The sequence below is a fragment of the Folsomia candida genome, unplaced genomic scaffold (genome assembly GCF_002217175.1).
Source record: "Folsomia candida strain VU population unplaced genomic scaffold, ASM221717v1 Fcan01_Sc010, whole genome shotgun sequence".
Lineage (NCBI taxonomy): Eukaryota > Metazoa > Arthropoda > Collembola > Entomobryomorpha > Isotomidae > Folsomia > Folsomia candida.
In genome coordinates this window covers 4,629,323-4,655,730 of record NW_019091202.1, presented here as the reverse complement: position 1 = coordinate 4,655,730, position 26,408 = coordinate 4,629,323, and the positions used below count along the sequence as shown (strand labels likewise).

At 37.3% G+C, this 26,408-nt stretch overlaps 2 protein-coding genes and 2 long non-coding RNA genes across 4 annotated transcripts; 2 read left to right on the top strand and 2 right to left on the bottom strand.

Moving 5' to 3' along the window:
• The first annotated feature begins 182 nt into the window (after positions 1-182).
• On the top strand, positions 183-3,993 carry LOC118436680 (Golgi-associated plant pathogenesis-related protein 1-like). Its single transcript, XM_035855196.1, has 4 exons — positions 183-207; positions 563-669; positions 1,241-1,636; positions 3,753-3,993. The coding sequence occupies exons 1-4, from the start codon at positions 183-185 to the stop codon at positions 3,813-3,815; spliced, it is 591 nt and encodes a 196-aa protein (XP_035711089.1). The 3' UTR covers positions 3,816-3,993.
• Positions 3,994-15,609: 11,616 nt separating this feature from the next.
• On the bottom strand, positions 15,610-16,473 carry LOC110854631. The gene is made up of 2 exons (XR_002548338.2): positions 15,939-16,473; positions 15,610-15,871 (listed from the first exon to the last, which is right to left on the bottom strand). It is a non-coding gene; the product is annotated as an uncharacterized LOC110854631 (long non-coding RNA).
• Positions 16,474-17,486: 1,013 nt separating this feature from the next.
• Positions 17,487-19,353, top strand: LOC110854570 (hepatic triacylglycerol lipase). The gene is made up of 6 exons (XM_022103023.2): positions 17,487-17,724; positions 17,786-17,934; positions 18,263-18,529; positions 18,610-18,766; positions 18,841-19,035; positions 19,120-19,353. The coding sequence occupies exons 1-6, from the start codon at positions 17,528-17,530 to the stop codon at positions 19,178-19,180; spliced, it is 1,026 nt and encodes a 341-aa protein (XP_021958715.1). The 5' UTR covers positions 17,487-17,527; the 3' UTR covers positions 19,181-19,353.
• A 163-nt stretch (positions 19,354-19,516) lies between these two features.
• Positions 19,517-26,006, bottom strand: LOC118436816. The gene is made up of 2 exons (XR_004835718.1): positions 25,863-26,006; positions 19,517-22,058 (listed from the first exon to the last, which is right to left on the bottom strand). It is a non-coding gene; the product is annotated as an uncharacterized LOC118436816 (long non-coding RNA).
• Positions 26,007-26,408: the final 402 nt, after the last annotated feature.

Sequence of the window (26,408 nt, the reverse complement as noted above, 5' to 3'; positions counted from 1 at the left end):
TATAATAAAATTTTAAAATGATTTGATATTATCAAATCATTTTAAATTTTATGAAATGTAAAATGCATATATTAATGAACGTATGCAAATCAAATTCACATCTTCATGCAAAAACAATTGACATGTGTACATACAAACGTATTTATGTACGAATGTGCATTGTTGTACTTAAGTGGGATACAATGATTAGAGACTCTCACCAATTATGTATGTAGGTGTGCAAATATTTGCATTAAGTGGTTACCTACATATGTACAATGTGCATAAATATGTGTGTAACACTATGTATGGTAGAGTATTGGCACGTGCAAACAAATTAGTAAAGAATACCCGGAAATTAAAACAAACCTCAATTTCTTATGAATGAAGCGATACAGTTTGTTCTTCCACCTACATAGTTACCACAGTCTCGAGGTGTACACCTCTTTTTTACCCCATCTTTGCCATGAATCAATTACTTCTCGTACTACTCGTTTTTTTTCACGGTCAGCTGATGATACATACTTTACATAAGTTATCGAATAAATCTTGATAAACAACTTGTCCATAAATATTTATGTAGGTGTGATTTTTTCTAATGCGTTTTCCGAGTTCCAAACCACTATTTTGAATGAGGTCAACCGACTTAGAGCTTTTCACGGCAGCCCGCCAATGGTTCTGGATGAAAAGGTGATCTGTTTCCCAAAGATTTAAATTTTGAGAATCGATTGTTATTTTACATTGAAATGGTAATTCGGACGGCTTTCGTACATAGCTGGGTAAAATGAGACGTTTTCTGACCCTAGCTATATTTACATTCATTAATTCAATACAAAATCAACAAATTATTCTATAAATGAATGCATAGTGATTGACCAAGTTTTTAATATTTTTGAATTAATGAAGACCTACAAATCATTCTATAATCATGCATGAAAAATGAATGACTGATTTTATGCATTATTCATTTTTCATCACTGCTTAATACCTAGGTATATACATACGTTGGGTAACCGTATTGTATAATCAATAGAATGAAGTCAATTTTTGTTCAATTTTCAAATTAAATGCATTTTGAACGAAGAAATATGTATACATATTTAGAGCAGGTATGCTTCTGACAATATTCTTCACTTTAAATTGAAGTCCTAATTCAGTACTAACTTTTTTAACAAACGGGTTCCCTATTCTTGCACTTCTTGCACAAACTTCGAACCTTTGTCATTTTCTAACTTATTTTTTTAATCCCTTCTCATTTAAGCTGTCACAAGGTTGTCAAGAATATGCTGAAAGTCTACGGGCATCCGTCAAGCCAGGTGAATGGTTTAGTCACAGCGCAGGAGCCGGGGCGGACTACGGCGAGACAATGACGGGTCCCAACAACTGGGCGTGGATTAGATCTGTCAACTTCGGGCAGTGGTTGGTTGACGAGATGTACGGCGAAATTAAAAACTATGACTGGGCCAAGCCTGACTTCCAGGTGGGCCCGAATGGCCAGGTTGTCGGCCACTTTGCCACGCTTGTTTGGAAGAGCTCGACGAATTTGGGGGTTGGCGTGGCTGACCCGACAGGGCACGAGACCAATGGGGCCGTCGTGATTAGAACGACACCTGCTGGCTTTTATGATCACTTAGTGGCGGAAAATGTGCCCCAATTGGTAAGTTATGTAAAAATAAATTGTTGAAGTAATATAGGAATTCGTATATGGGGTATTAATTACTAGTTCGTGTAGGTGGCAACGTTTGACAAAAAACAGGGTTCCCAAATTTGAAAAAAAATTCGCAACTCATTTGTGATGTGGCACATTGCTACATAAAGCTACTATTAGAATTTATGTTGGGATGCGAAAGTGTTACATACATGGCTCATAATGAATACCCCCATTAACTTACAATGGAGGCGCAAACCATGTTCATCCCAGATTATTTCTTAACCATGTTAGTTTGAAAGAGCAAGTCTCTAGAAACAACATTTGGTGTGGCACGTGAGCAGCTGCGCAAAATTCAGCACCTTATTGGCGCCGCAAGCTCGCAAAAACGCCTGATTTTTCATGCACGGTCGAGCTCAGCATTTTCCGTCTCTCTCGCTAATCCACTCCGACGCGAGGCCATTGACCCTGCAACACTGCATCGTTCGCATTTTTCATCCAAAATACGAATCCGAATTATTATATTTTTAGCTAAGAATTTTGAAATTATTTCGCCCAATTTTTTACACATTTTTATATATAAAAAAATTTGCATTAAAAGCATAATCACGCTTTCTGTTGAGAAATAACTTTTATTCCATATTATATTTTTGTTCAGAATACTGTTGGGTGTCAAACAGACCCGATGGAAAAGGGGAAGAAATTGCTGCAATTATTTTCCCAAAATCTTTTAAAATTACAAAATTGGTTGAGATATGTACATAATCCCGAATTTACAATTGATAAAAATATAATAATTCGGCAATGTGGATGAAAAATGCGAATGATGCAGGGTCATAGTCCTCGCGTCTGAGTGAGAGAGCGAGCGAGAGAGACGAAAAAAACTGAGCACGCGCTCGACCGTGCATGAAAAATCATGCGTTTTTGCGAACTTGCGGCGCCCACAACGTGCTGAATTTTGCGCATCTGCGCAAGTGCCGAACCAGAGTTCCTCTTTGGCTTCCTCTTGGGCACCACGTAACTCTCTCTCGCTCTGCATCTGGATCCTCTTCCATCTGGGTCGCGGGTGTGCCAGGGCAAGTAAAGTGTGTCCAAGGCTATTCGCCAAGTGAGCCTCGTCCACTCACACTCCCACCTGCGTGCCAAGTGACACCCCCTGCCACACCCGTCCCAGCAACGACAAGCTGAGCCACCAGGCGAAGATGGATTTCGATGGACCCAGTGCTCAGGAGGATCTACGCCTTGGAGGGACTCCCCCAGGTGGGTTTTTTGTTTGGTAACTCGGGGTGGTGACCGTGGGGAGTGGTTGGTGGAAGAGTGACGGGGGGGGTCGTGCATGGCGGAGGGCAGCATAGTTGGGTCTACGGGGTCCCATGACCTGGTTATGTTGAGATGGGGGAAGGGGCAAGTGGGGGTGTCGTCGGCCCCGGCTACGGCTTCCATGGGGGACGTGGGCAAGATCCCGCGGTCCGTGGACAGCCCCCGCCCAACAACCTTCAACTATCTGCTTCGCCATGCCGTCTCCGTCCTCATTTGGATATCTCCAACCCCACGGAATCCGCCTATGATCTCTGCCATACATTCTCCTACCTGGGTGAATATGTAGCAGGGACCAAATGGTGTTCTGGGCAACCTTCCCAGGACATGTAGGGGTTTTCCGAACCCACAATGTTCGGTTTTCCCTCTGCATCCCTACTACTTATACATATATATTATCATTAATTATATACTTATCATTAATTATATACTTATCATGTTATTTGTTACTGTATGCAACTAGCCTATATTGGGATGCCGGGTGCTACTTGTGGATCACGACCTCAACTAGAGACATACTCTATTGAATTGATTGATTTGTGTAGTATAAAATGAAACTATGTATGTACATGAAGGCATTTTTGTATGAAACGAATGAACGAGTATGATTGTAAAGGCTTACGCTACATCAATCTTTGAATAAAAACCCTATCTATCTATCTAGTTAGTACAAGTGCCGAACCAAACGTTGTTTCTAAAGACTTGGTCTTTCAAACTAACATTGTCAAAAAATAATCTGGGCTGAACATGGTTTGCGCCTCCATTGTTAGTATAAATTAATTTTTTAATTGTTTAAATTTATTCACAGTTACCACCATATACTAAGGATTCTTACAAGAATACCGTTATAAGGAAATTTAAAAAGTTCTAACTTAAGAATTTGTATGACGCCTATTATACATTATATTATTTATTATGATCGCTACGTAAGCGTGATAAATACAAATACTTGTGTTTACTGGACTCTGATTATGAATCTAAGATAATAAAAATTTTAGTGATTACTGTTACTATGTATAGGTAGTCGATAGCATTCCTAAAACCGTGCTTTATTGATGAGTAAAAATAATGCGAACAATAATAATACGCAATTATTTTTAATTAATAAACAATTTAACCATCGACAGTACATTTTTTAAAAGTTGCATAGTTTGTCTCACCTCGTTGTAACAAATAGACAATCAAATCTAAACCACCAAAATTATGAGTAAGGCTTTCTTGTATAAAAATCGAATTGATGGCAAAAAGTTGAATTGATGGCGAAGAATGGGGAAAGATAACTCCTCCGCAGCAAAAACGGGTAGGTAAGGCTCCCACCGACACTGCCCAAAAGGTTTTATAAATAACTTCCTACCAGGTAGAATTCCACAGCTCATGAATCACAGTCCAACTTAAGAGTATGTAAATGTGTTATACTTACAGCGGAGTTTCAAAGCACTAAAAATCGTATTACATGTCGAAAAAATACATCACCCTCGTGGACACCCTAACGCATGTTGGGGTGGTCACATGCCCCATCCACAGTGGGTGTGGCTCTCGAAATTTTTCGAATTTTCCTCGAAAGTATGGGTTGTGACATCATTTTTCTCAGCTCGATGAGGAAATTCCGGTTGAATATTTAAAATTTTGAAACCACACCCCCAGTGGGTGTGGTCCTTAGAGAATTTATTTTTCAACGAAACTATGTCATGTAACATGTTTTTTTCCTCAGCTCGAGAAGGGGAATACGGGTATCTAGCTAAAATTGCAAACCCACCCGTCCAGTGGGTGTGGTTCCAGTTGCTTTTTTATTTGAACAACACCATGTCATGTGAGGTGGTGAAGGAGGATGTCTATTGGTCCCCAACCAAATTTCTTCTCCTCGGTGGGAGGTCAATTGACCTCGTAAAAATTTTCTTAGCTCTGCATGACCCGGCTTAATGTTGGAAATATGTACAATAAATTCTAATTAATTGATTCAGTTTGACATAAAAACACACTTGGATTACAAAGTTGTGAACGTGTTGAATTTTTTACAATCATATTGCCAAAAACTGTTGTCGTTATATGCAGGGTAAGAAAAACCGGGGTTTTGCAATCGAAAACCCATACCCAGGGGGTTTACCTAGGTTTTGTGGGTAGTAAGGGTGGTCGAGGTTTTGGGGAGTAAACGAAATCAGTATCTATCATGTACATATTACGTTGTGAGAACCATAGGTTTTTTAGTACATAATTTCTCAACAAAGCTACTTATTAACTCAATTTTAGTAATCAATTAATCTGTGGAACTGTTTGTAAAGCCCTGTTATCATGCTTTATTAAATTTGATAATCCCGACAACTTTTTCAGTTCAAAATTATGGTAAGCAATACGTTGAAAATAATGAAATCTCGACGAGGGCTTAGATAATCTGTTTTAAGGTTTTACTTGTAGGTGGAGGATCTCGAACTTGAGTTTAAAAAAAATCACATTATCGTGCCTGGCTTGTATGAACTTGACCTTGGCTTGAAATGCTACGGTAGCAGGGGGTGGAGGACTGGTTTTCAATATTTAAACTTGGCAAACTGGGTAGTAACCCAATCATTAAGCGAGAAAAGTTCATCACATAACATGGTTTTGTTCAAATAAAAAAGTAACTGGAACCACACCCACTGGACGGGTGGTTTTGAAATTTTAGCTAGATACCCGTATTCCCATTCTCGAGCTGAGGAGAAAAACACGTCGCATGACATAGTTTCGTTGAAAAATAAAGTTCGCTAAGGACCACACCCACTGGGGGTGTGGTTTCAAAATTTTAAATATTCAACCGGAATTTCCTCATCGAGCTGAGAAAAATGATTCATAAAGTTAAATGAATAGTTAAGTTAAGTTGAATAGTTAAGTTGAATTAAATTAAGCGAGTATAAGGCGTGTTAATTCTTATTTAAGCCGGAATTAAGAATGTTTTATTTTGGTTATTTTGCATCACTGCTTATGCTTGTTTATGAAGGCGTATGTGTGAGAAACTGAATAAAATCAATGCGAGGGGAAGAGAATGGAAGTGGAGTTTTCTCCCTGAGCCTGAAAAAAGTCGGCCGTTTTTTCAACTTCGACCTCAAATATTTTGAGTAACTCCAACCATCGCACAAAGTGGCTGAAGAAACGTTAGTTGTATTGACTTGGACCACCTAATTTTAAAATTTTAGGCAAATCGGAGGGTTACACTTCACACCATCGCATTGTAAGTAAATAAAAAAGGAGTGTTAAAATAGATGCGAATGATTTGTCATTTACAACGACATCAAGAGGAAGCAGAACAATGACAGTTAATAACATGTAATCATTCATCGATAGTCATTTATTCATTTTTCCGTATGTCAAGTGAGAAACGGCGAACGAGGATGAGCCATTTATTTTTTATTCTGCCTGTCACAAGACAATTACACCAATCAATGAATGTCATTTTTTCTCGGGGTTGGACAGGTACTCACACAACGACGGGAATCCGGGTAGTGAATGGAACTGGGGTGAGAGGCACCCCTTTTGGAGGCTTAATGATCAATGCAGGCTGGTTTACGTCAAGCATTCTGGGATCAAGTGGATAAAAACATGGTTAAATAAATATTTTTCATTAGAACGCTTTGGTCACTCATCCCAGCCTAGCTAAACTGTCCGTATAAAGTCTCAAATGAAAACTCGAGCCAAATTAGATTTTGCGACAAGTTAACATAAGTTCACTTATTGTATATAAAGAGAACATTAACACAGCATTGGAAAAAACTAGAAAAATTCAAGTTAAAGTGTAGTGGAATTCCTGCAGAGGACACCAGCCTTCCTGTGTTTGTGGAAGGAAAGAAGCCTAAAAATATTCAAAAGAGGCTAATGCCAACATTCTGTACTGAAGGAGAGACGGAAGTAGTTTACATAAACTACTGTGATCCTATTTCCAAGGACCCCAAGGGCATTCACTGGAAATTTATTTGCCCTTGAAATGTTTGTTTGTGCGGTGTATATCCCGAACACTGCTTATTTAAAGCTGTAAGTGTTAAACATGTATTCAGCTATAAGTGCCAGTAGGCTGCGGAATGAGCCAGAAGACCATATTGAATTTGATACTACACCACTTATTTATCCGGACCTGGATCCGAACCTGACAACAAGCATCTCCTGGACCACACGTTTACCCTAGAAAGTCGCATCAATGAATTGGAGAACGCCATGGAGAACCTCAAAATCCAAAATATGAGGATTCAAGAAAGCCTTGGATTTCGCCGCGCGTCTAATAATGCCCGGTTCCATCCATACCGTCGTGAACAATGACTTCTAAAATTCGGCAGCAGTGACTTAAAATTTTTACTACAATAATTAGTTTAGAATTATGCTTGGCCAAGCATAATTTAAGAAAATTATATCTTAGAATGCATGAGTTATCCGTGTATTTGTCTTAGTAAGTGTTCATTGAGTGAATGTCCTTGTATTCGTCTCAAGAAGTGTTCATTATATATTAGTATACATGTGCATACGCACACTATGAATAAGTCTTCAGAGTTTTGTCTCATATTTAACGAGAATGCGACATGTATTGTGTGGTAGTATTTGTATGTGTACCTCTAAAAAGTATCAAATTTCGGAGCAAGCAAGTTGCCGACTTGTTTACAATTAAATTCCTCCGTCTTGCGAGCTCGACTCACGCTTGAATCATCAAAGCCCATCCCTTCTATTACACATACTTTTTACAGTTGTACAAATGAAATCATAATTTTCGTTTTGCAAAAATTCATACATTTCTATATTTTAACTCCTGCAAATCGTCGCCCAAAGTTGTGAGAAGGAATGGACATGTCTGCTCTGTGTGGGCTAAAGAGGATGCATTTTTAGACAACTTGGAATTTGCGTAAAGGAAAACAACCTTCTGCAGTATGTTATTAAGAAGACGGCCCGTACTCCATCACGACGTAGCAAATTAGCAGGTATTTGTATTTACCAATAGTTATAGTTATATATTTATTATATCACATTCATTCACAAGACAAGACATCGACACATATATTCATGCATTTATAAATTCATTTATTTCACAATATTTTTCTCTTTTACTGTTCAAACCATAATGGCTCCTTAAGGAATTGAAATTGGCAAAATTGGATTAAGGATTGTGCAACCCTCTAGAAATAACCTTGACTTCTTCCACCCTGGTTGTGCACCTATAAAAATTTAAAATTTCTCGCAAAAATATTAACGTTGCCACTACACAAAGCAGCACTCCCAAGGTGAAAACAATTCTTAGATTGTTCAACCCCAGGGGAAAAAATTGATTCTCTGACATTTCCCTTCTATCAAATTGTCCCGAAACAATCATACCATAAAGGCGACCAACCGTTTCGTTCCGCCTCCCTCTTCTTGTGCCCAGTAACCCGTTAAGGACGATGTGCTTGATACTATTTGAAACCCATTTCTCTTGAATTCCGGACTCCCACAGGGCCGCCACACCTCTAGAGAATATCTCAGCCGTGAAATAGTTCCTGGTGGCGAACCACGGGACAAATAAGGTGAAAGGGTTGTCCCGCACATTTTTATTTTCGATGTAGTACTTTGTCCAATTTCGCATCAAGATGCGAAACGACATAGAATCAGAGAGTGCGTCCAATGAAGCAAAACTAGTTGGTAGTTTTACCATCCCATGCTCCCCCGTTCTCACAGTATTTTCTTGACTGATATTTTTAACAGAGAGATGAATCTCTTCTGGCAGAAATAGGACCTTGTTTCTGTATGTCTCATGATAATTTCCAGACCCAGATACGTTCGAAAGGACTAGGTCCGTTAAAATTACGTCTTTAAGGGTAGAAAAGCGTTCCCGATTGAACAAGTGGTAAGTCGTTGTAATCAGGGTCATGTTGCTTTTGAAGAGTCCGGCCACCGTGGTAGGGGTGGATGGCGTATCTGGCATTGTAATGCAGGATACAAGATCGTCTTTAAACCAATTGGAAAGGAATAACGTACATACGGTCCAAACGATCAGGAGAAACATTGCTGATATGTTGTGGCGTAGTTTGATGAAAGCTTTTGTAACGTCAAGTGCTGGTTGTTCGAGTAGTATGGAGAAAATTGCTAGTAACGTCCATATTATGGTGAATGTTTGACTCCTGTAGGGAAAACGAGGAACAAATAAAAAATATAAATTTTATGGTATTAAGTATTTGTATTAGAATTTTGATTATTTCTGATAAGAAAATGGAATCGCTAATAAGCAGGTTAACAAGAGGTTTCCACAGTGGTACACTGGTTTGTTTTCATAACGGCTGAAATGCCATGACCAGTGAACTATACGGGAAGTGCGTAAGCCTTCGAGATTGTATATCCTTAAATATTTACTCATTTATTCTGTTTTCTACTTTCTCATGGCGGAAATGAACTGTTCTCCACCATAAAGGAGTTCAGTATTGACTATCGATGGAAATGATAACTTTTTAAGTTCCAACGGCCATGATCATTCTTGAACAGAAATTTTAATGTTTCGAGTCTTATTTAGTTTTTGAACAATTAAAATTAGCAATCACTAATAAATGGGCTAGTAGTTTCAACTTTGGAATAGGGTCTCCTGCTCAGACCGGTGCTCTGAGAACCACTTTACTGATCTAACATAAATATGGAAGCATATTCGTATTTGTGTTTGAGATCTATTGTGGGAATTTATTAGCACAAAATAATTTTCGTAAAATAATAAAATTCTTGAAATTAATGATTCGAAGAATCTATAAATTGCATTCAGATGAGTTACATAATAAACGAACCTTGGTAACAGTATTTTGGACAGGATGTAGACCGTTTTGGTTACGCCAACAAAAACCAAGGGAAGGCTCCCCCATACAATGGGATTCATCGGTTTCAAATATTTCGCTAAATAGAAGTCTCCCACTTTGGAATAGATGGTTAACTTATAAACTTTGTAAGTCATACCATAGCTAATCAGAAAATGTTTTGGAATAGTTTTTCTTATAAAGAGGTTTCGAATAATATCCCGACCAACGGGTATATCCGTGCAAATGGTAGCGATTGGAGGATATTGGCAGGCCCTAAAGCAAATAGAATAGTTATATTTATCACTCAGAGTGTAACCAACGCAGAAAAGGTGGGGCGTAAAGAAATCGTTGTAATAAGTACTGCACATCCTGAAACGTTTCCAAGCTAGTGATTTTTTAGTCTCGGGAGCAGGAACTTGTACGTGCCAATATCTGACTAGTACTGCTTTTAAGTCGAGGTGTAAAGTTCGATGTAACCTTCGTAAACTTGGGACAGATTGGACGGCCATCGTTACATGAAGTAGTCCGGTATAGGTTACGATAAAGGTTGAGTTTTCCTCTGTCGTCAGTATAACAATTCCCGAAATTATTTCTAGTGGTTCGACCAGTTGAGATCGCACGGAGAGCGGAGATTCAAGAAATATGTCTAAAATCAGGAAGTGCGGATTGCAGTTGTGCAATTCGTATAACCGGCGAATAAGGGCTAGTGTATGTTTAAAGTTGGGATATTGTACGAATTGAACAAAGCAAGAAGGAGAATATTTCTGTGCGCGGTGAAACGGTATCTGGACATTATGACTGATTTCCTCATGTGGTAAATAACGACCAAGACTGGTTTCGTTAACGGAATCCAATATTAAGGGCGCGTTAATGGTATTCATGACTTCGAACATGGAATACGGGTCTCTCAAGTAGTCACTCAGGGCATTAAATACGCAGTTTGAAAATATTGGAAATAATTCGTAGCGCATGTCCATGTTAGGTTCCGTTTGGAGATATTCAGGAGGTAGTTGAAGAATTGCGAGGTAAGAGTGATGTGCAAAAATATTCAACAGGAGAAATGCCTGAATTAACATGCTACAGAAAACTAAGGTTTTCGAGTGAACGAATTTACTAATTATTAAGAGTCGAATTAGCATGAGATACGGCTTGGCAGCAAGGAGAAACTTTAGTCTGGTCTTGTGGCCTACCAGATTTTATACCTCCATATGTATATTTATAAGATACATAATCCAACCTTGTATGGGTGGTCACAAAAGTATCTGGCTTGTCACGCAAGGGACTCATGCTGAACATAAGTTTTAAAGCCCCGAGTCAAGCTTATTATTAATGAATGCTACTTACTTACTAGGGCAACTTGCGAAGTGTCGATCCAGCCAGCCAGGGTTCTGAAATTGCATTTTCTGCAATAACCCAACGGCTTGGACTTTGTGATATTTGTGGGGTATGGCGTGTTTGCTTCCAATAAGAGCGGTTATTTTTTATGTATCAAGCGAAGCATGATCTAGCTCAGGAAACTGCAGGTAACGGATGAAAACAGCGCTTTTAGAAATGTACTTCCATACAACTAATATTTCCACATGTCCACCTGTATCTCTGCAAGTCCACGTGTTTCCGTGATTTTCACAGATATTCCTGTTTATCATTTAAGCTGACTAATTTTGCACATTTAGGTATGGGAAATCTGGACTCCCATACTTCTGGAAGTCTCCCATCCAGAAGTTTGTGCACGACGCAGTTTCAAAAGTCATGTTCGTCGCAATATATATACCTACATGCATACCTCTATCTCTATAAATATTTGCAAAAATTCCATACACACATAATAACATGGTAATATACCGGCCCTCCTATCAGTATGGCTTAAATATGCGTCATTACATACATACATACATATATGTATATTCCATCGGCAAAATTAATTATTCAAATGACCCTAGGAAAGAAATATAAAGCGACATATTTATTTATTTATATCAGAAAGAGGATACAAATTTTCCATAATATACATAGGTATACAGAGGTGTTAAAAATTCATTCAATTTGTTAAACCACGATCGATTCAAGGAAAGCTAATGTGGAATGTTTGTCCAGTTTATCAAACTTTGCAAACTATCCATGTTTGGATACAGGTGTACGTATGCACAGAATGCTGTATCAGAATGCTGGAATGTCACGGAAAATTTGACTGGACGTACGTTTCGAAATTATACTATAGATTACATTATATTGAAAAGAGTTTAATATTGATTACATTATATTTAAAGGGGTTCTCACAAGTGGCTGCATATAATTTATGACTAAATATTGTTTGCTGAGTAACTAAATACTAGGTAGATAATTACAATCGAAAAGATATTTGCAATGCTACCCTTTTAGATTTTAAATGCATCTTCAATTTTGCATTAAGTATAAGTTGCACATCAAGTATAAGTTGCACTAAGTATACTGTACTTAGGATTAATACAGAGTAACGTTAACTTGATCAACAGTTTTTCTTATTTATGCTAGATTCCTATTCAATATGAATAAATTGAGTGGCTTTATTTGATTTTTATTAACATAAAGGGATTACCAGTTGCAGCAAAGAAGGAACAAGTTGTTTAAAATAATTTAGGCAGGACAGTATGTAGGTACAATCAGGCCGGCCCCAAAATAAATTTTGATATGTTTATGGGTACTAGGAATTGCAAGTAAATAATAGTAAAGATGGGGTTTGAAGTTAGTAACCAACCCGAGAATGTTAAGTTAAGTTAAATAAAAATCGGGCTGGGTTGGGCTGTTTTTATCTTAATTCTAATAGTCCGGTTGAATTTGCCTTCCAAATATGCGACCAGGCTCATCTCAGCTCACCCTGTATAACTACCACACTATAATTTGCATTCATAACATGTACACAAAATTCTGTACCATTCTACCCACAAGCTTCACCTGTATTTCAATCTGATTCCAACACTCCCATCCCAACGCTACAAATCCAACTCCACCTAAAGCCGCACAAAGCCCTAGGAGATACAATAGTGCTCGAACCCCATCCCCATGAGCACTCTCATGAAATATATTTGGCTCTTGAAAATTTGAATTTAACTTGACAATATATCTTTTATACACCGTTTCCCCGTGATTTCTCATAAACCGCAATTTTTCCTTCATCCCCCGTAAAATCTCCCACCTGCCAAATATCCCTGATTGCTGTAAACCTAGCAAACCATGATGAAAAATTGGTTTGAAGAAATTTCTTGTTCCCTCCACATATGTATTGAAACTCAATGTATTCCCCACATTATTTTCCATGATTAATCTCTTCCCTAACATTTGCAAGGAAGCCGTCAACCGTCCCAGTTCCGATGGTCCATCTAAAATTGCAAAGGAATCGGTAGTAGAGAACGACTGGTTCAGATCAGTCTCAACAGGTTGAAAGTTTGACATTTTTTCGGTCAAAGGTGCACCGACCAGATCGGGGTGTATGAAAATTAATCGCTTTTGCAAATTATCCAGCCACCCAGGGATACCTATGGTTTCTTTCAAATTCGGAATTAACATTTCAGCTATGAAACAGTCACTACCGGGTGACAATGCTGTGGTAAATGTTGTTGTAAAAACGGATATACTGGACATTGCTAAAGCTTCCAAACTTTGTGGGACTTTTGGAGGGTACATGACCGTCATATCTGAATATATCGTACCTTGGTAAAGGTTATCCATAAGCAGATAGCACGCAAAAGCCATACCGTTAGCATAGGAATTGCAACCTTTTTAGCTGAGATTGTCCGAAGAATCTCATCCGCAATAGATTGACCGAAAAGGATGGAACTAAGCGGCAAAAGTCTCCCATAATGTGCAAAAATGTAAACCCTGGGACCACTCCTCTCCCTTGGAACTGTATTACTAGAGTGATAGTAACACAGGAGATCAAAACTAGTACCCACGTTGACCTGTCGAATGGTGAAAACACGCCAAAAACACTGTTAATGTTAGACGGAAATTTTGTCACAACGGCAAATTTCAATTCTTCAAAGTGTATGGAGAAAATACTGAAACCTCTGTAACCCTGATAATCCACTTGATTTTGTGTGAGAAATACGACAAAACTCATATCCCCAATAATCTCCTCCCACTTCGGTTCTTCTGGTACTTCGGCATACGTAAAGTTGTGCTTATCTCCGAGTACGTGTAATGTGCAAATATATTCTGCAATTGGGCGAATTTCTATTTCTTGAAAACGTTGGAGGTCCGGGCCACATGAGCCTGTCCAGTTTGCAGGTAACTCGGCCGAGATCATGAGCATGCATTTATTTAGATTTTTCTGGTTTATAGTGTCCCATAGTAAATCCAATTGAGCGATTGAGTCCAAAGCTTGCAACTGGATGGACGCTGAAGATGCAACACTGGCCAGAAATACTTGTGGCAGAGTTGCTAACGAAAATAGGAACAGTTTTGCAGTTCCTGGAGCCATGTTATAATATTTGTAGCAATATTTAGCATCCTTGGTCCAATTTATATGGGCAAACACATAGTGTGGTGGCACTGTCCTCAGCAACGTGTGCAGTATTTGAGCCGCAAATTCCTCCTGATTACTCAGTGTCAGGAATGTTGCCGTAGGTCTAGAAGATTTATCTGGTCCTGCACCGTTCTTGAATTTAGAAAGGGTGGAGTCGATGTAGAATGCTTCAATGGCAATTTCTCTCTTTTCGGCAATGCTGTGAACGAAGAATGGGGTGTACTTGTTCTGAGTTCGCAGAAGGGTAAAATACCCTGAAAATGTATCAAGCTCCACACTTTCATTGTATCGGATAGAGTGTAAGTTGCAGCTTTCAAATATATTTAGGAATCCAGAAGTCTGGGTTAGGAAATAAATATTAATGCAAAATAATATTTTCGCAAATGTAGACATCATTGTAAAAAATTCCATCAATTCTATAGAACAACTGCGTATTAGTTTAAACATAAAGTAGTGAGAACTAGGAGAAGTATGTCGATACCCTAAATCAATACTTTTAATCACCATTATAGCTGAGTTTCTCAACATTTATTTGGCACATTAATTTATGTATATGGAATGCTTATTATATGTACATACATACATACATGTATGTATAATGTACATAACTTTATATGCATACAAACTTACATATGCACTTGTATAGAATTCTGGTGAATGCATGCAGTATATTTTATAATATTCCGAACATTTGATAATAAATAAGTATACTGTAATAACGGCCTGTGGCAAGTCCAGGGTCCCCATCCTTACTAAAAATCTTGTCCATTAAAGGTCACCAAGCCCTACCACTTTTTTATTTATCCATTGTATTCATACATGTGAAACATTTAACATTGATGTGATACATGCATGTTATACATTTGGTTTTGCATGTAATATTTACTCATTGTATAAAATGTAAAACCGAGGACAATAACAATGCTAAGGAAGTAGGCGTAAGTGGTGTGTATCAATTCCGATTAAATAGGGATGTCCCTAGCATATGATACTACTCAGAATTTCTCAGTACTCGGCATGAAATGCTTGCCAGCTACCCGGTCAAATATTAATATTTTATTATTAAGTAGAATAATTTTTCTAAGTTTTTCTAAAATCTGGAATAATTCAGTATTAAAAAAAAACATTATAAAATAAACAATGTATCAGCTTTATGCATATCTAGATGCGATAAGTCTAGCGTTCTAAACAGGTTATTTTTCATTATAAGTTTCATATGTACATACACAACGTTTTATGTATTTTTACGATTTTATAATTATGATTATCAGTATTATGTAACCATTCATGATGTGCAAAGGCTGTTGGCTATGATGCGATTAATCAATTATGATTATTATGTACATAACGTTTTATATGATAAATCGATTTGTGCGATGAGTGATAAATGCCGAAATTTCAATACATATGTAGTTATCCATGTTTTTATTTAATATGTACTATTTATGAACCGTGTACTTGTATACTAAACTTAACAAGCTAAGCAAAAATCACGAATTCCTTGCATACTTGGAAATACTGTCAGACTTGGTGGCATTATTCTTAGAATTTGTACATTTCCATGACTGACTGGAGGACGAATTTTCCGTCTTGGACACTCCATTGTTTTGATTTGAACCTTTGTTAATTCTCCATTCACTGTATGATAGTTGATTTTGGCTCGATCCACTAAAAGAGAAAGTAAAATTTATCAACAAAATTAGCAGAAATTTTCAAAGTTTTTAGTAATTTTTACCTCTGTGGTTCCGATCTCACAAAGAAAGGGGCAATTCGGTTCATTTTTTTGTTTGTATGTTATTTCTCTTTTTAGAAATATTTCGCAACTTGAATATGTAAAGAAATTTGTGCGTTTTAAATATTGGCACTTTTTAAAGCTAAAAATTGGATTTATGTTTGCATTAAATATGATAACAGATCCCGTAGATTGGATATCTTGTCAGATCGTTCTCAAAATAAGGAATGGATACAAAATTGCAACTTTATTCGCGTTTTATATCTCACATATTTATTATTCTGCAAAACATACTCACACACAACATGTCAGTCTGTCAAGTTATAAATGTTTTTGTAAGTACCTTGTATGTACATACATGTTTTCTTGTGTACAAACTCATCGCGAAGAAAATATTGTTATTTACGAGATCATGAAGTGAGAAGTTAATATCTTTCATACATTAATGCTTACTGGTAAGATGACGGTGGTTTCGATGACGACAGTCGTTCAGGTGTATGTATGACTGTATGACGCTGTTCCTTGTTAAGTACAGAAGTGTGAATACTTATTTATGCAAACGATAAGGAAAAGTTGGCGAGAACCAGTTTTTGTGCATGGTTACAAATCGCGCTATAGTTATTGTGTCACATATTTAAATGCGGCATCGCTTTTTCTTTCACAACTTTATCAGTACAACATTCCAGTTAGTGATACACTAATGTATGTACAAATGTGTATGAAGGTATATTCAGGAAATCATACGATTAGAAAACTGCAAAATGTTTGTAAACAAATTTATGATAGAAAGTTGCGTTAAATAAGTATTGATTTGGTTATAAATATTTATTGCGGTTTTATCAGAAGTATTAGTTTTTGTCAGAAGTAAATATTTTACCGGATTGAAGATGTACTTAATACATAATATGCATCTATTTATGTAACTATTATGCACCAACAAATTTATGTCATATCGATCCACCCACCTATGCAAATATGTATTACATAAATACAAATGCATGCATGTAATTCATCGTTCAAGTTATGCATACACACTTAAAAATAAATGTCACCCTTGTGAACAGTAAAAGATGATCTCTACGTTTTGTATTAAATAAACAGAACTTAATCCAGAGTAAACTTTAATCCTTATCACGTTAACGTTACTCTGGATTTAGTTTAACTTACTTAGTATAAAATTAGAAGTGCATTTACTTTTCAAAATGGGTGACATTATTTTTCAGAGTGGATACGCATTGGCAAATTGTCAGTGCATTGACAGCGTTTGTTGAAAAACTTGTGCATATATAAATTCCGTACTTATAATTAGATAATCTTCGGTCCAACCCACCATTATCTTCACAAGTATGTTTGCATCACGCCACACCAGGTTGTTCACTTCACACCTGCATGCCCAATACATAATTATAGCAAAATAGGGTGGAAAATCCAGCGAATCAGTCACTCTTGAAGTGACACATCAATTAAAATGATACATAAAACAATTCTTATCAGAAATGGTCACACGAGCCATAAATTCCACCAGAGTCAATGTCAATGTCATGTCCAGTTTCCAGATTCCTTAGTCGTAGTTCTCGATTGTTGGAATAATCATGAAAATTTTTGTCTTAATTTGCCTCGTCGGAGCGGCGTCGTTCGTAAATGGCGCTCCAAATTCGGACACGGTGTATTTCCCCAATCCGAACGGAGACGGGACTCTGATGCCCGCCGTTTTAACAGCGACGAAGGAATCGGACGAAATTACGGCAAACGCTAGAGCAGATTCTGTCAGATTTTTGCTCTATACAAAGTAAATGATAGTTTTGCGAAGAATTTGAATAATTGTTTTCAAAATTGCAATATTTTCTTAGGAACAATCAGCAAAATTTCGACCAGCTTTTAATCGGAAATCTTGACTCGGTAGAATCTTCTCGATACATAAATGGTGCCCCAGTTCTTTTACTGATTCATGGATGGGGAGGAAATTATGATCACACTTTTCCCTGGAATCTTCGTGGAAGTAAGAATGGTGAAATGTTTATGAATAGAACTAAAATTAAGGAGAAGTTGGTACGAAAATGGAAGTCATTTAATTTTTTTTATTTGGAGTTATGATTTTTTGAAGTTTTCAAATCTGGTAATTGTATGATAATTTTTTTACGAAATTCATTTTTTCGTCAAATCGCCTCTCGCCGAACTATTTGCTCATCCTTACCCTTTCACCAATTAATTAAGCAACTATTCAATGTTTCTGAAACTATCTAAAATCTAAAACTAAATCTAAATCTAAAACTAAAATCTAAAACTAAATCGAAATCGAAATCTGAAACTAGCCGATCTATTTTTAGGACTTGTCGACCCCAGAAATGCCGTCGACTATAACGTAATCCTCATGGAATGGTCAGTCTTGGCCGACGGAAGCAATTACATCGCTGCCGTGAACAACATGCAAATTGCCAGTGAGCAGGCCACCTTGCTCCTCAAGTTTCTAGTTGACAATGGGAAGACGACATGGGGCAACGTACACATCGTTGGATTTAGTTTAGGCGGTCAGATGGCGGGTCAGATCGGGTGGCGAGTTCAAGGTCGGGGAGGAATGATTAATCAAATTACTGGTAATTTAACGACAACTGGAAAATATCCATTCTCCATTTCGAGATTTTTCCTAAATATTGCGACAATTTTAAATTCTCAGCGCTGGATCCCGCCCTGCCCATATTTGACTCTGTAAATCAGGCCAATCGAACGGGCCCAGAGGATGCCACGTTCGTACAAGTAATTCATACTTCCGGAGGAAAATTGGGATACTTGGACCCAATCGGGCATGTTGATTTTTATCCGGCGGGAGGAAGGTGCATAGATCTATTAATTAAGGAAATTTAATCAAAATTTGCATAACCGTTGCAAATTAATTTCATAACTGCAGGTTCCAGCCCGGATGTGGGACCGACTTGACTGGATCGTGCGCCCATTCCAGAGCGCCCGCTATGTACACAGAATCCGTTTTTGCGGCACTTTCCCAAGAATTTTGGGGAAAGGAATGTCCTTCTTATGCGGACTACCAAAGTGGAGCTTGTAACGGAAATAGGCCCCTCGTTATGGGGCATTATACACCTTTCGGGTAAATATTATAATATTGGATAGTAACTTCCCAAACAGTCTTTAAATTATGATAATGGCTTAATTTGTGAATTTATTTCTGTAGATCTAGTGGAATTTTCTACCTGGGGTCAAATGCAGAGGCACCTTTCGGTCAAGGTCCTTAAAAAGCGTTTTGTATTATTTTATCATCCGCCAAATTGTTTCATTATCATGGTGATTATTCTTGTACATTTTTGCTTTTCCCGGAATTTACTACATAGAAACGAATTTGCAATAAAAAATTTGCAATAAAAAATGCTATAAAAAATGCAATAAAAAATTTTGTTTCAATCATGAATGTTCGAAAAAATGGTTTAATTCAAATATGTGACCTTCAGATTTTGAGTTTACGTTTTCATTCATTTTCAATCACTTGCTTTCATATTTATTTCAGAGCATATTGTAAGAGGTGAAGGTATTGAAACACCGTGTGAAGACAAAAACCTTATTTGACTTAAGACTTTCAATTGGAGCGAATTCGCCAACACAGGAAACCCCTCTTTTTATTGGCAACATTTCATATCATTACGTACATATGTATGTATTTGCATTTCCATGTTTACAACCATTCAGCGAAATGTGTACAGTTTTTGGGATAAACATTTCAAATTATTTAATATCTACATTGGATAATAATTATAAGTGTATTCGGTAATAGTTAAAGTAATTATCATTAATTGAATTAATGGGATTAATTGAATGAATATCGACTTTGAATTAACAAATATGCACCTTAGTAATTATTGCAGCAGCTTAACCTCGCGTAAATAATTTATTTACGAACGATTTGCAGAGACGTAACAACAAAAATATGCCAAAGTATTGAAGAATAGTTACGAAAAATGTATAACGTAAGTATTCACCACCCACAAACAATTCTTGGTTATCTTGATTATCATCCCCTACGATATTTGCCAATCCTAATCTTTCCAGCTCCTTAACCTCGTCCGGCTCAAAGATAACATCGTAATTTTTCACTTCCACAAATTTTAAGGAAATATCGTGCTCCCTAATTTCCCGTTCCAGTATGAGAACGAATATCGGATGAACTATTAGCTTCCCATTTTGCGCTACGATTACTGACTGGTTCTTAAATTTTTCCATTAACCTCAACATTCTGCCGTCCATCTTAAATCCCATCATGGTCTGCATTTTGAGAAAGAGCTTAATCGAAATCCCATCGGGACCAGAGCGAGACAGGAGGAAGACCAAATTTGAGACTTTTCGCGTATACTTAATCCCCCATTTTATTTTATCCAGGACTTCAGAAAATTTAAAAATTACTGAACATGCACAAGAAGCTGGAAAATTTGGAAATAATGATGACTCCAATATTTCCAGGGGATTATTCTTATAAATTCTGAGACAATGTGTGATTTGATCGCTGTTAAAATTTGTACAACTTGGATATTGGATGTTGAGAAAAGATATGAAATGATGTAAAGCTAGAGGGTGGCCGTGCAAAAGGTTGCACAATTCTTTGCAGGCGCAACTTTCAATGTCCGGCAGAACTTCGGCGATATCCAAAAAATTTAAGCCTGCTAAATTTGGTGTGCGGTCGAATTGCATAATTTTTTTGGTATAACGACAATTTGGTATAATTTGATTTGGTATAATAATGTTGGTATAATTTAAGGGAACCATTTGGTATAATGAAACTCAGGGATAATTCTATTAGGGATAATTATATTTTAAGCTTTAAAGGGACCATAATTCATTCCATTCCTTCTTTCCTTGCATTCTACATTCACTCGAATTGCACTCCAGTCACAACCATGTCCACTGAAAACGCTACTTGTACCAAAAAAACAACCGCAGGAATTACATATTTGCACGGACAGAAATAGAGGATTCAAAGGGCGATTAATTTTGTACGAAGGCAAAGGAAAATTTAAAACAACGGTATCACATTCTCTACCTACATTTCCCTAACCCTGAAAGGTCAGATTGAATTGGCCTTTGTCCCCATGAACGATGAACTGATACTCTAGATATCACGACAAAGTCCCTCGTACCAACAATGCTGGGTTGGCATTTACGCATAAATACAATGCGGAAAGCCATTGAAATTTTAAAAAATGACCAAAGCCATTGGAATTTGGAAATCGAAAAATTGACATCTGGGCAAGTCGAGCCACAGCGTAAAATTCACAGGGACCTGGATAAGCGACTCCTCTTGATTGTACTTAGAATCATACAACACTGATCTTGACACTTTCGACTATCTCAAGGGTATTGGAAATTAAAATTGTGAAGAATTAAGTTTAAAAGTTAATTTAAAATTTAATTTTGATTTTCGTATAATTATCCCTTTTTTAATTATCCCTTATATACCATTATACCAATTTGTTTTATGCCAAAAAAAATTATACCATATTGCATTATCCCTAAAAAATTATGCAATTCGACCTACAACCGCTAAATTTATGTGTCTCATATTCCTCGCGTATTTACTAAGCAAATTACTACTTCGACTAGTTAACACGATAAAAATTTTGCTAAAGTTGTGAAATTCGTAAAGAAACTGTTCAAAATCTCTAGTTCGACGTGACAAATTGTCTCAAATACAAACCCAATACTTTTCTCTAGTAATTTCACTCACAATTCGTTTCGACTCAGTTTTAACGGTTCAATGGGTGGAGGTAATTCTTGAGTTGTGACGAATTAAACTATAGTATAATTGATACCAAGAAAATACCCCATTTTCTCATTCAATCCAAGAAAAATTAGTGTTACATTTAGATTTAATGAATTTACAAATTAATTCCGACTTGCCAATTGCGGGAGGTCCAGTTATATAGACGTATTGCGATTGAAGCTCGCAATTTGAGAAGGATTCCTCCAATTTCCCCAATTCGTCGCGTCTTCCATAAAATGGTAGTTCCGGTGTTGAGATTGGTCGTATAAATGGTTCATCTTCAAACTTGGATATTTTTCCGGCCTCCTTATTCCCAAATTTGTGGATGACGACAGTATTGGGGGTAAATTTATCTCCAAGTTGTTCTAAAAGTGAAACAGATGATAAATGAACTAGGGAATAGGGAACGTCCATCTATTACTTATCAAAAAGGTGGTGGGTAGGGTTGGGTGGTTTGGGTGGGCCGCTTATCTTTCTCATGTTAAGCTTAAAATGAGCAGGATACAGAAGGGTTATGTTAAAATTTGGATTTTTTGTGAGTAATGGGTGAACGTTCCCTTAATTATATTTTATGTGCTTTTCTATGTGAAATTTCTAGTGTGAAATTGTGAAATTTAAGTGCAATTTCTAAAAAAATCCTGAGACACACCCCCCCCCCTCTCCCCTCCCCAATGCACGTGTTTGACATTGACATCCCAGTGGTCGATGCCGCCGAAAATTCACTAAAAAAATTGCCGCCACCGCCGCCGCAGCTGTTCCGGCGTCGACCTCCGTATTACCTTACGTAATTAATTAATTTCGCCGTTAGGCTACCCACCTGCCAGATTTTTCTAATCCAATTTTTGAAATGCATTCTTTAAATCCTCCACCGTGCATTTCACATTGAGATGAACCCAACACGAAATTATGTTAAAGACAAGGTAACGTAGGGTGAACATGGAATTGGTTTTTAACAAGTCGAGCCATGATGTATACCTATAATTCGGTATTTTCAGGCAATCTGCTAATCGATCGCAGTTCGAGAATAGTCATCAAGATCAATCAAAAAATTTACCACCTCAGGCACCTCAACCACGTGCGCCATGACTTGAAATTACTTCCGTCACGTGGTACATAAATCTAGGGTTGCCATCCGATCGGATAGGATAGGATAGGATAAAAATTATCCTTATCCGATCGGATAAATTTATGACTCGGATAATCCGAGTCGGATAATCAGAAAATAATTATCCTATCCGACGGATAATTCGGATATCCGATCGGATAGGATAGGATAATTCAATTGACCCCATTTTTGATTGGAAATTCAAATTAATGTTCCATTCGTTTTATTTAAAGCAAAGTTTGAAATTTTGCTACAAATTACGATAAAGAATCGTCCAACGTAACCCCATCTTTAAGACATGCAAAATTGGTAGCATTATCTTTCACAGTGTCAGAGATAGCTTTCTCGAATTCACCTACTGCAGCAGGAATGGAGTTTAATTAGCATCAACAAACTTATTATTATAATGAGACAAGGTTTTAAACAATTTTGTTCGGGGATAAATCTATCGGACTTCGCAATAGATTATCTTAATAACAGTTCCTGATGGTACATATATACATTATCCATCAAAGAATCTTGCAACTTTTTCATTCCCGTCATGAATATAATTTTCATGCATGATAATTCAATACAATTGGAAATATAATACACTAATATATTACTTCCACGTTCAACTTGTAAAATACTGCCCAAAACATACCAAATTTGACATTTTTCAATTATCCGATATCCGTCGGATATCCGATAGACACCATCAGATAATCCGAGTTGGATAATTTGAAAAAATTATCCTATCCGTCGGATATCCGAATCGTATTTTTCCTTATCCTATCCGACATTATCCGATCTTATCCGATCGGATAATCTCGGATAAAACGGCAACCCTACATAAATCACTGGAATAAAACCTACAGTGCAGACTCCATATAGCCCGAGTCAGGGACATACTCCCTGACTCAATAAGTCAGAGCCTTCTAAAATTTTTTCCGAATTGAGCGACATAATATCACCAACTTCCGTGTTGCGGATGGTTAAAAGTTTGTTAGATAGTTTCTATTATTTGGTACCAAATTTTTGAATTATTTACAAATCATGTGCCTTGACCAGCATGACCAGTGGGCTTCTTTAACATCCTGAAGTTCTAAGATGTAATGTATGTGCTATCCAGCTATTCAGCCTCCATATCAAATTTCTGCTCGATATAACGATTTTGAAAAATCAGCATGGGTCGCCCCATAGGGTCACTCTGGTTGCACTTTGCTCACTTTTAACTTCATATTCTTTAATTAGAAGCCATTAAGTATCATTGTGCCGGATTTCATCTTTTTAAAGTAATTTCTAAAAATCGGTATGGGTTACGCCATAGGGTCGCTCCGGATAAAAATTTTACCAATATCACATCGTATTCTTTCATTAAGACCCATAAGCAACCTCTCCACCAAACTTCAGTTCGATATGATGGTTTTGAAAAATCGGTATGGGTCACCCCATAGGGTCACTCAAGATGAAAATCTTTCCAACTTGAAGTCATTTTTATCTCGTAGGAGCCATTAGCAACCTCTGTACCAAATTTCAGCTCTCTATAACAATTTTGAAATTTTGGTGCATAATACCCCACCCACTCCGATGACCCCCACCGGTCAACCACTTGACCGATTTCGCCCATCTTCGAACTCGATTCCTAACTTTGTCCAATATACATATGGTAAAAATTTCAAGTCAATCGGTTCAGCCGTTTTGGCTCTATCGTGACGGACAGACAGACGGACAGACAGACAGACGGAAGGACATGACGGTTCCATAAGCCCTGACTCGGGCTAAAAATATATTTCCCATCATTTTACAAAAAGTGTACCCGTAACAAAATAAATACGCATCACTTACTTATGACTTAATTCAGTTACTTTGCTCATTTACACGTATATCCTCCAGCGGATGTGAAGCATCCACATTTGGTACATTGTTCAAGACCGTTAGAAGAGTTAACGTCATCCACTATTGAATTCCTCTTGTCCGTCCGTCCGTCCGTCTGTTGACGAGTTTTTTGCATCAATTGATGCAAATTAAAAACTCACCCGTCCATTATCGCTAAACTTCGTAGCACCATTGGTATCGAACATTCAGTGATGCAAATGGTGCGAATCATTTGAACAAATCGATCCACCATGAACTTTCCTTGTCGTCTACAAATTCTTTAAATCATGTCAAAATTGTGTATCAATTTTCCCCATTTCTCCTGCACCATTAGTGCCAAATTATATCAAAATTATGTATCTCCGTTGTCCGCTTATTCTGCACCTATGATGCAAAACAATATCAAACTTGTGCCGACTTTCTCCCTTAATTTCGCGCCTTTGGTGCAGTTTCTTTCCGTCCTGACAAAAATCCGATATTGTGTCAAAATTAGATATTTGTTTTGTAGCCTTGGTCTGCACTATTGGTGTAGAATTATGTCAAAATTTTATACCCACTATCTACGGTGCATAGTTATATCAAACCATTGCTGCAGGGTGAGCTACTTCTAACGTTACTACGGTTTATTTGGGTTTCTGAAGGGCAATTATTAATGTACTCTACTGTAAATCAGAGTTGAGTCGGTTATCCGAATTTTGGATAAAGTATCCATCCGAACCGAATCCGAATCATTCGGTTCGGCTTGGATATTTTTTCAACCGAAAAATTCGGATTCGGTTCGGATGGATATTTTTTCAACCGAAAAATTCGGATTTGGTTCGGATGGATATTTTTTCAACCGAAAAATTCGGATTCGGTTCGGATGGATATTTTTTCAACCGAAAAATTCGGATTCGGTTCGGATGGATATTTTTTCAACCGAAAAATTCGGATTCGGTTCGGATGGATATTTTTTCAACCGAAAAATTCGGATTCGGTTCGGATGGATATTTTTTCAACCGAAAAATTCGGATTCGGTTCGGATGGATATTTTTTCAACCGAAAAATTCGGATTCGGTTCGGATGGATATTTTTTCAACCGAAAAGTTCGGATTCGGTTCGGATGGATATTTTTTCAACCGAAAAATTCGGATTTGGTTCGGATAGATCCGAAAAAATGTCCAACCGACTCAACTCTGCTGTAAATAACGTGGAGACAAATCGTCACCTGCGGTGGTACAATGTATTTTCGGGTGGTGAGTAACGAGTCGGTTTGTTTAAAAACTAGTAGAAATCATATCAAAGCAGGGTGAAATTTAGTGGGAAACGAAATTAAAATATAGCCAATTTTTCTTCTCCGTGAATAAATCCCTGCGTGGGAGTTAATGATGAATGGATCGTGATCTCCATCCAATTTACATACCTAACATGGTTTGGATTGTGGTATCATTACGTGTCGCCAGTTTGGTTCATAGAACGAATCATCGTCAAACATACATATGGGAAATATGCATAACTAAGCTTGATTTGATAAGGTGCTTATCAAATTGTCAATAAACTACCAGCGTGTGTGTACTTACTTACCGGTAATACTTACATTGATTGATTTTATTATGTTGACAGGATGTTGTCTGGACGATTGGATTTTATGGCTGGTTAAGAGTTTGATAAATACATACTCAAATTTTTATTTCCGGTCACCTCATTTGCAGACCTGGCCAAATTAGTAATTGACAATTACAATTACAAATTAGTAATTGTAATTTGTAATTTT

Coding starts and splice junctions, on each gene's coding strand:
- LOC118436680 (XM_035855196.1), top strand. CDS start 183: ATGATTAGAGACTCTCACCAATTAT. Junction 670..1,240: donor CAATGGTTCTGGATGAAAAG/GTGATCTGTTTC, acceptor TTCTCATTTAAG/CTGTCACAAGGTTGTCAAGA. Junction 1,637..3,752: donor CGGAAAATGTGCCCCAATTG/GTAAGTTATGTA, acceptor ATTTATTCACAG/TTACCACCATATACTAAGGA.
- LOC110854570 (XM_022103023.2), top strand. CDS start 17,528: ATGAAAATTTTTGTCTTAATTTGCCTCGTCGGAGCGGCGTCGTTCGTA. Junction 17,725..17,785: donor AGATTTTTGCTCTATACAAA/GTAAATGATAGT, acceptor ATATTTTCTTAG/GAACAATCAGCAAAATTTCG. Junction 17,935..18,262: donor TCCCTGGAATCTTCGTGGAA/GTAAGAATGGTG, acceptor ATCTATTTTTAG/GACTTGTCGACCCCAGAAAT.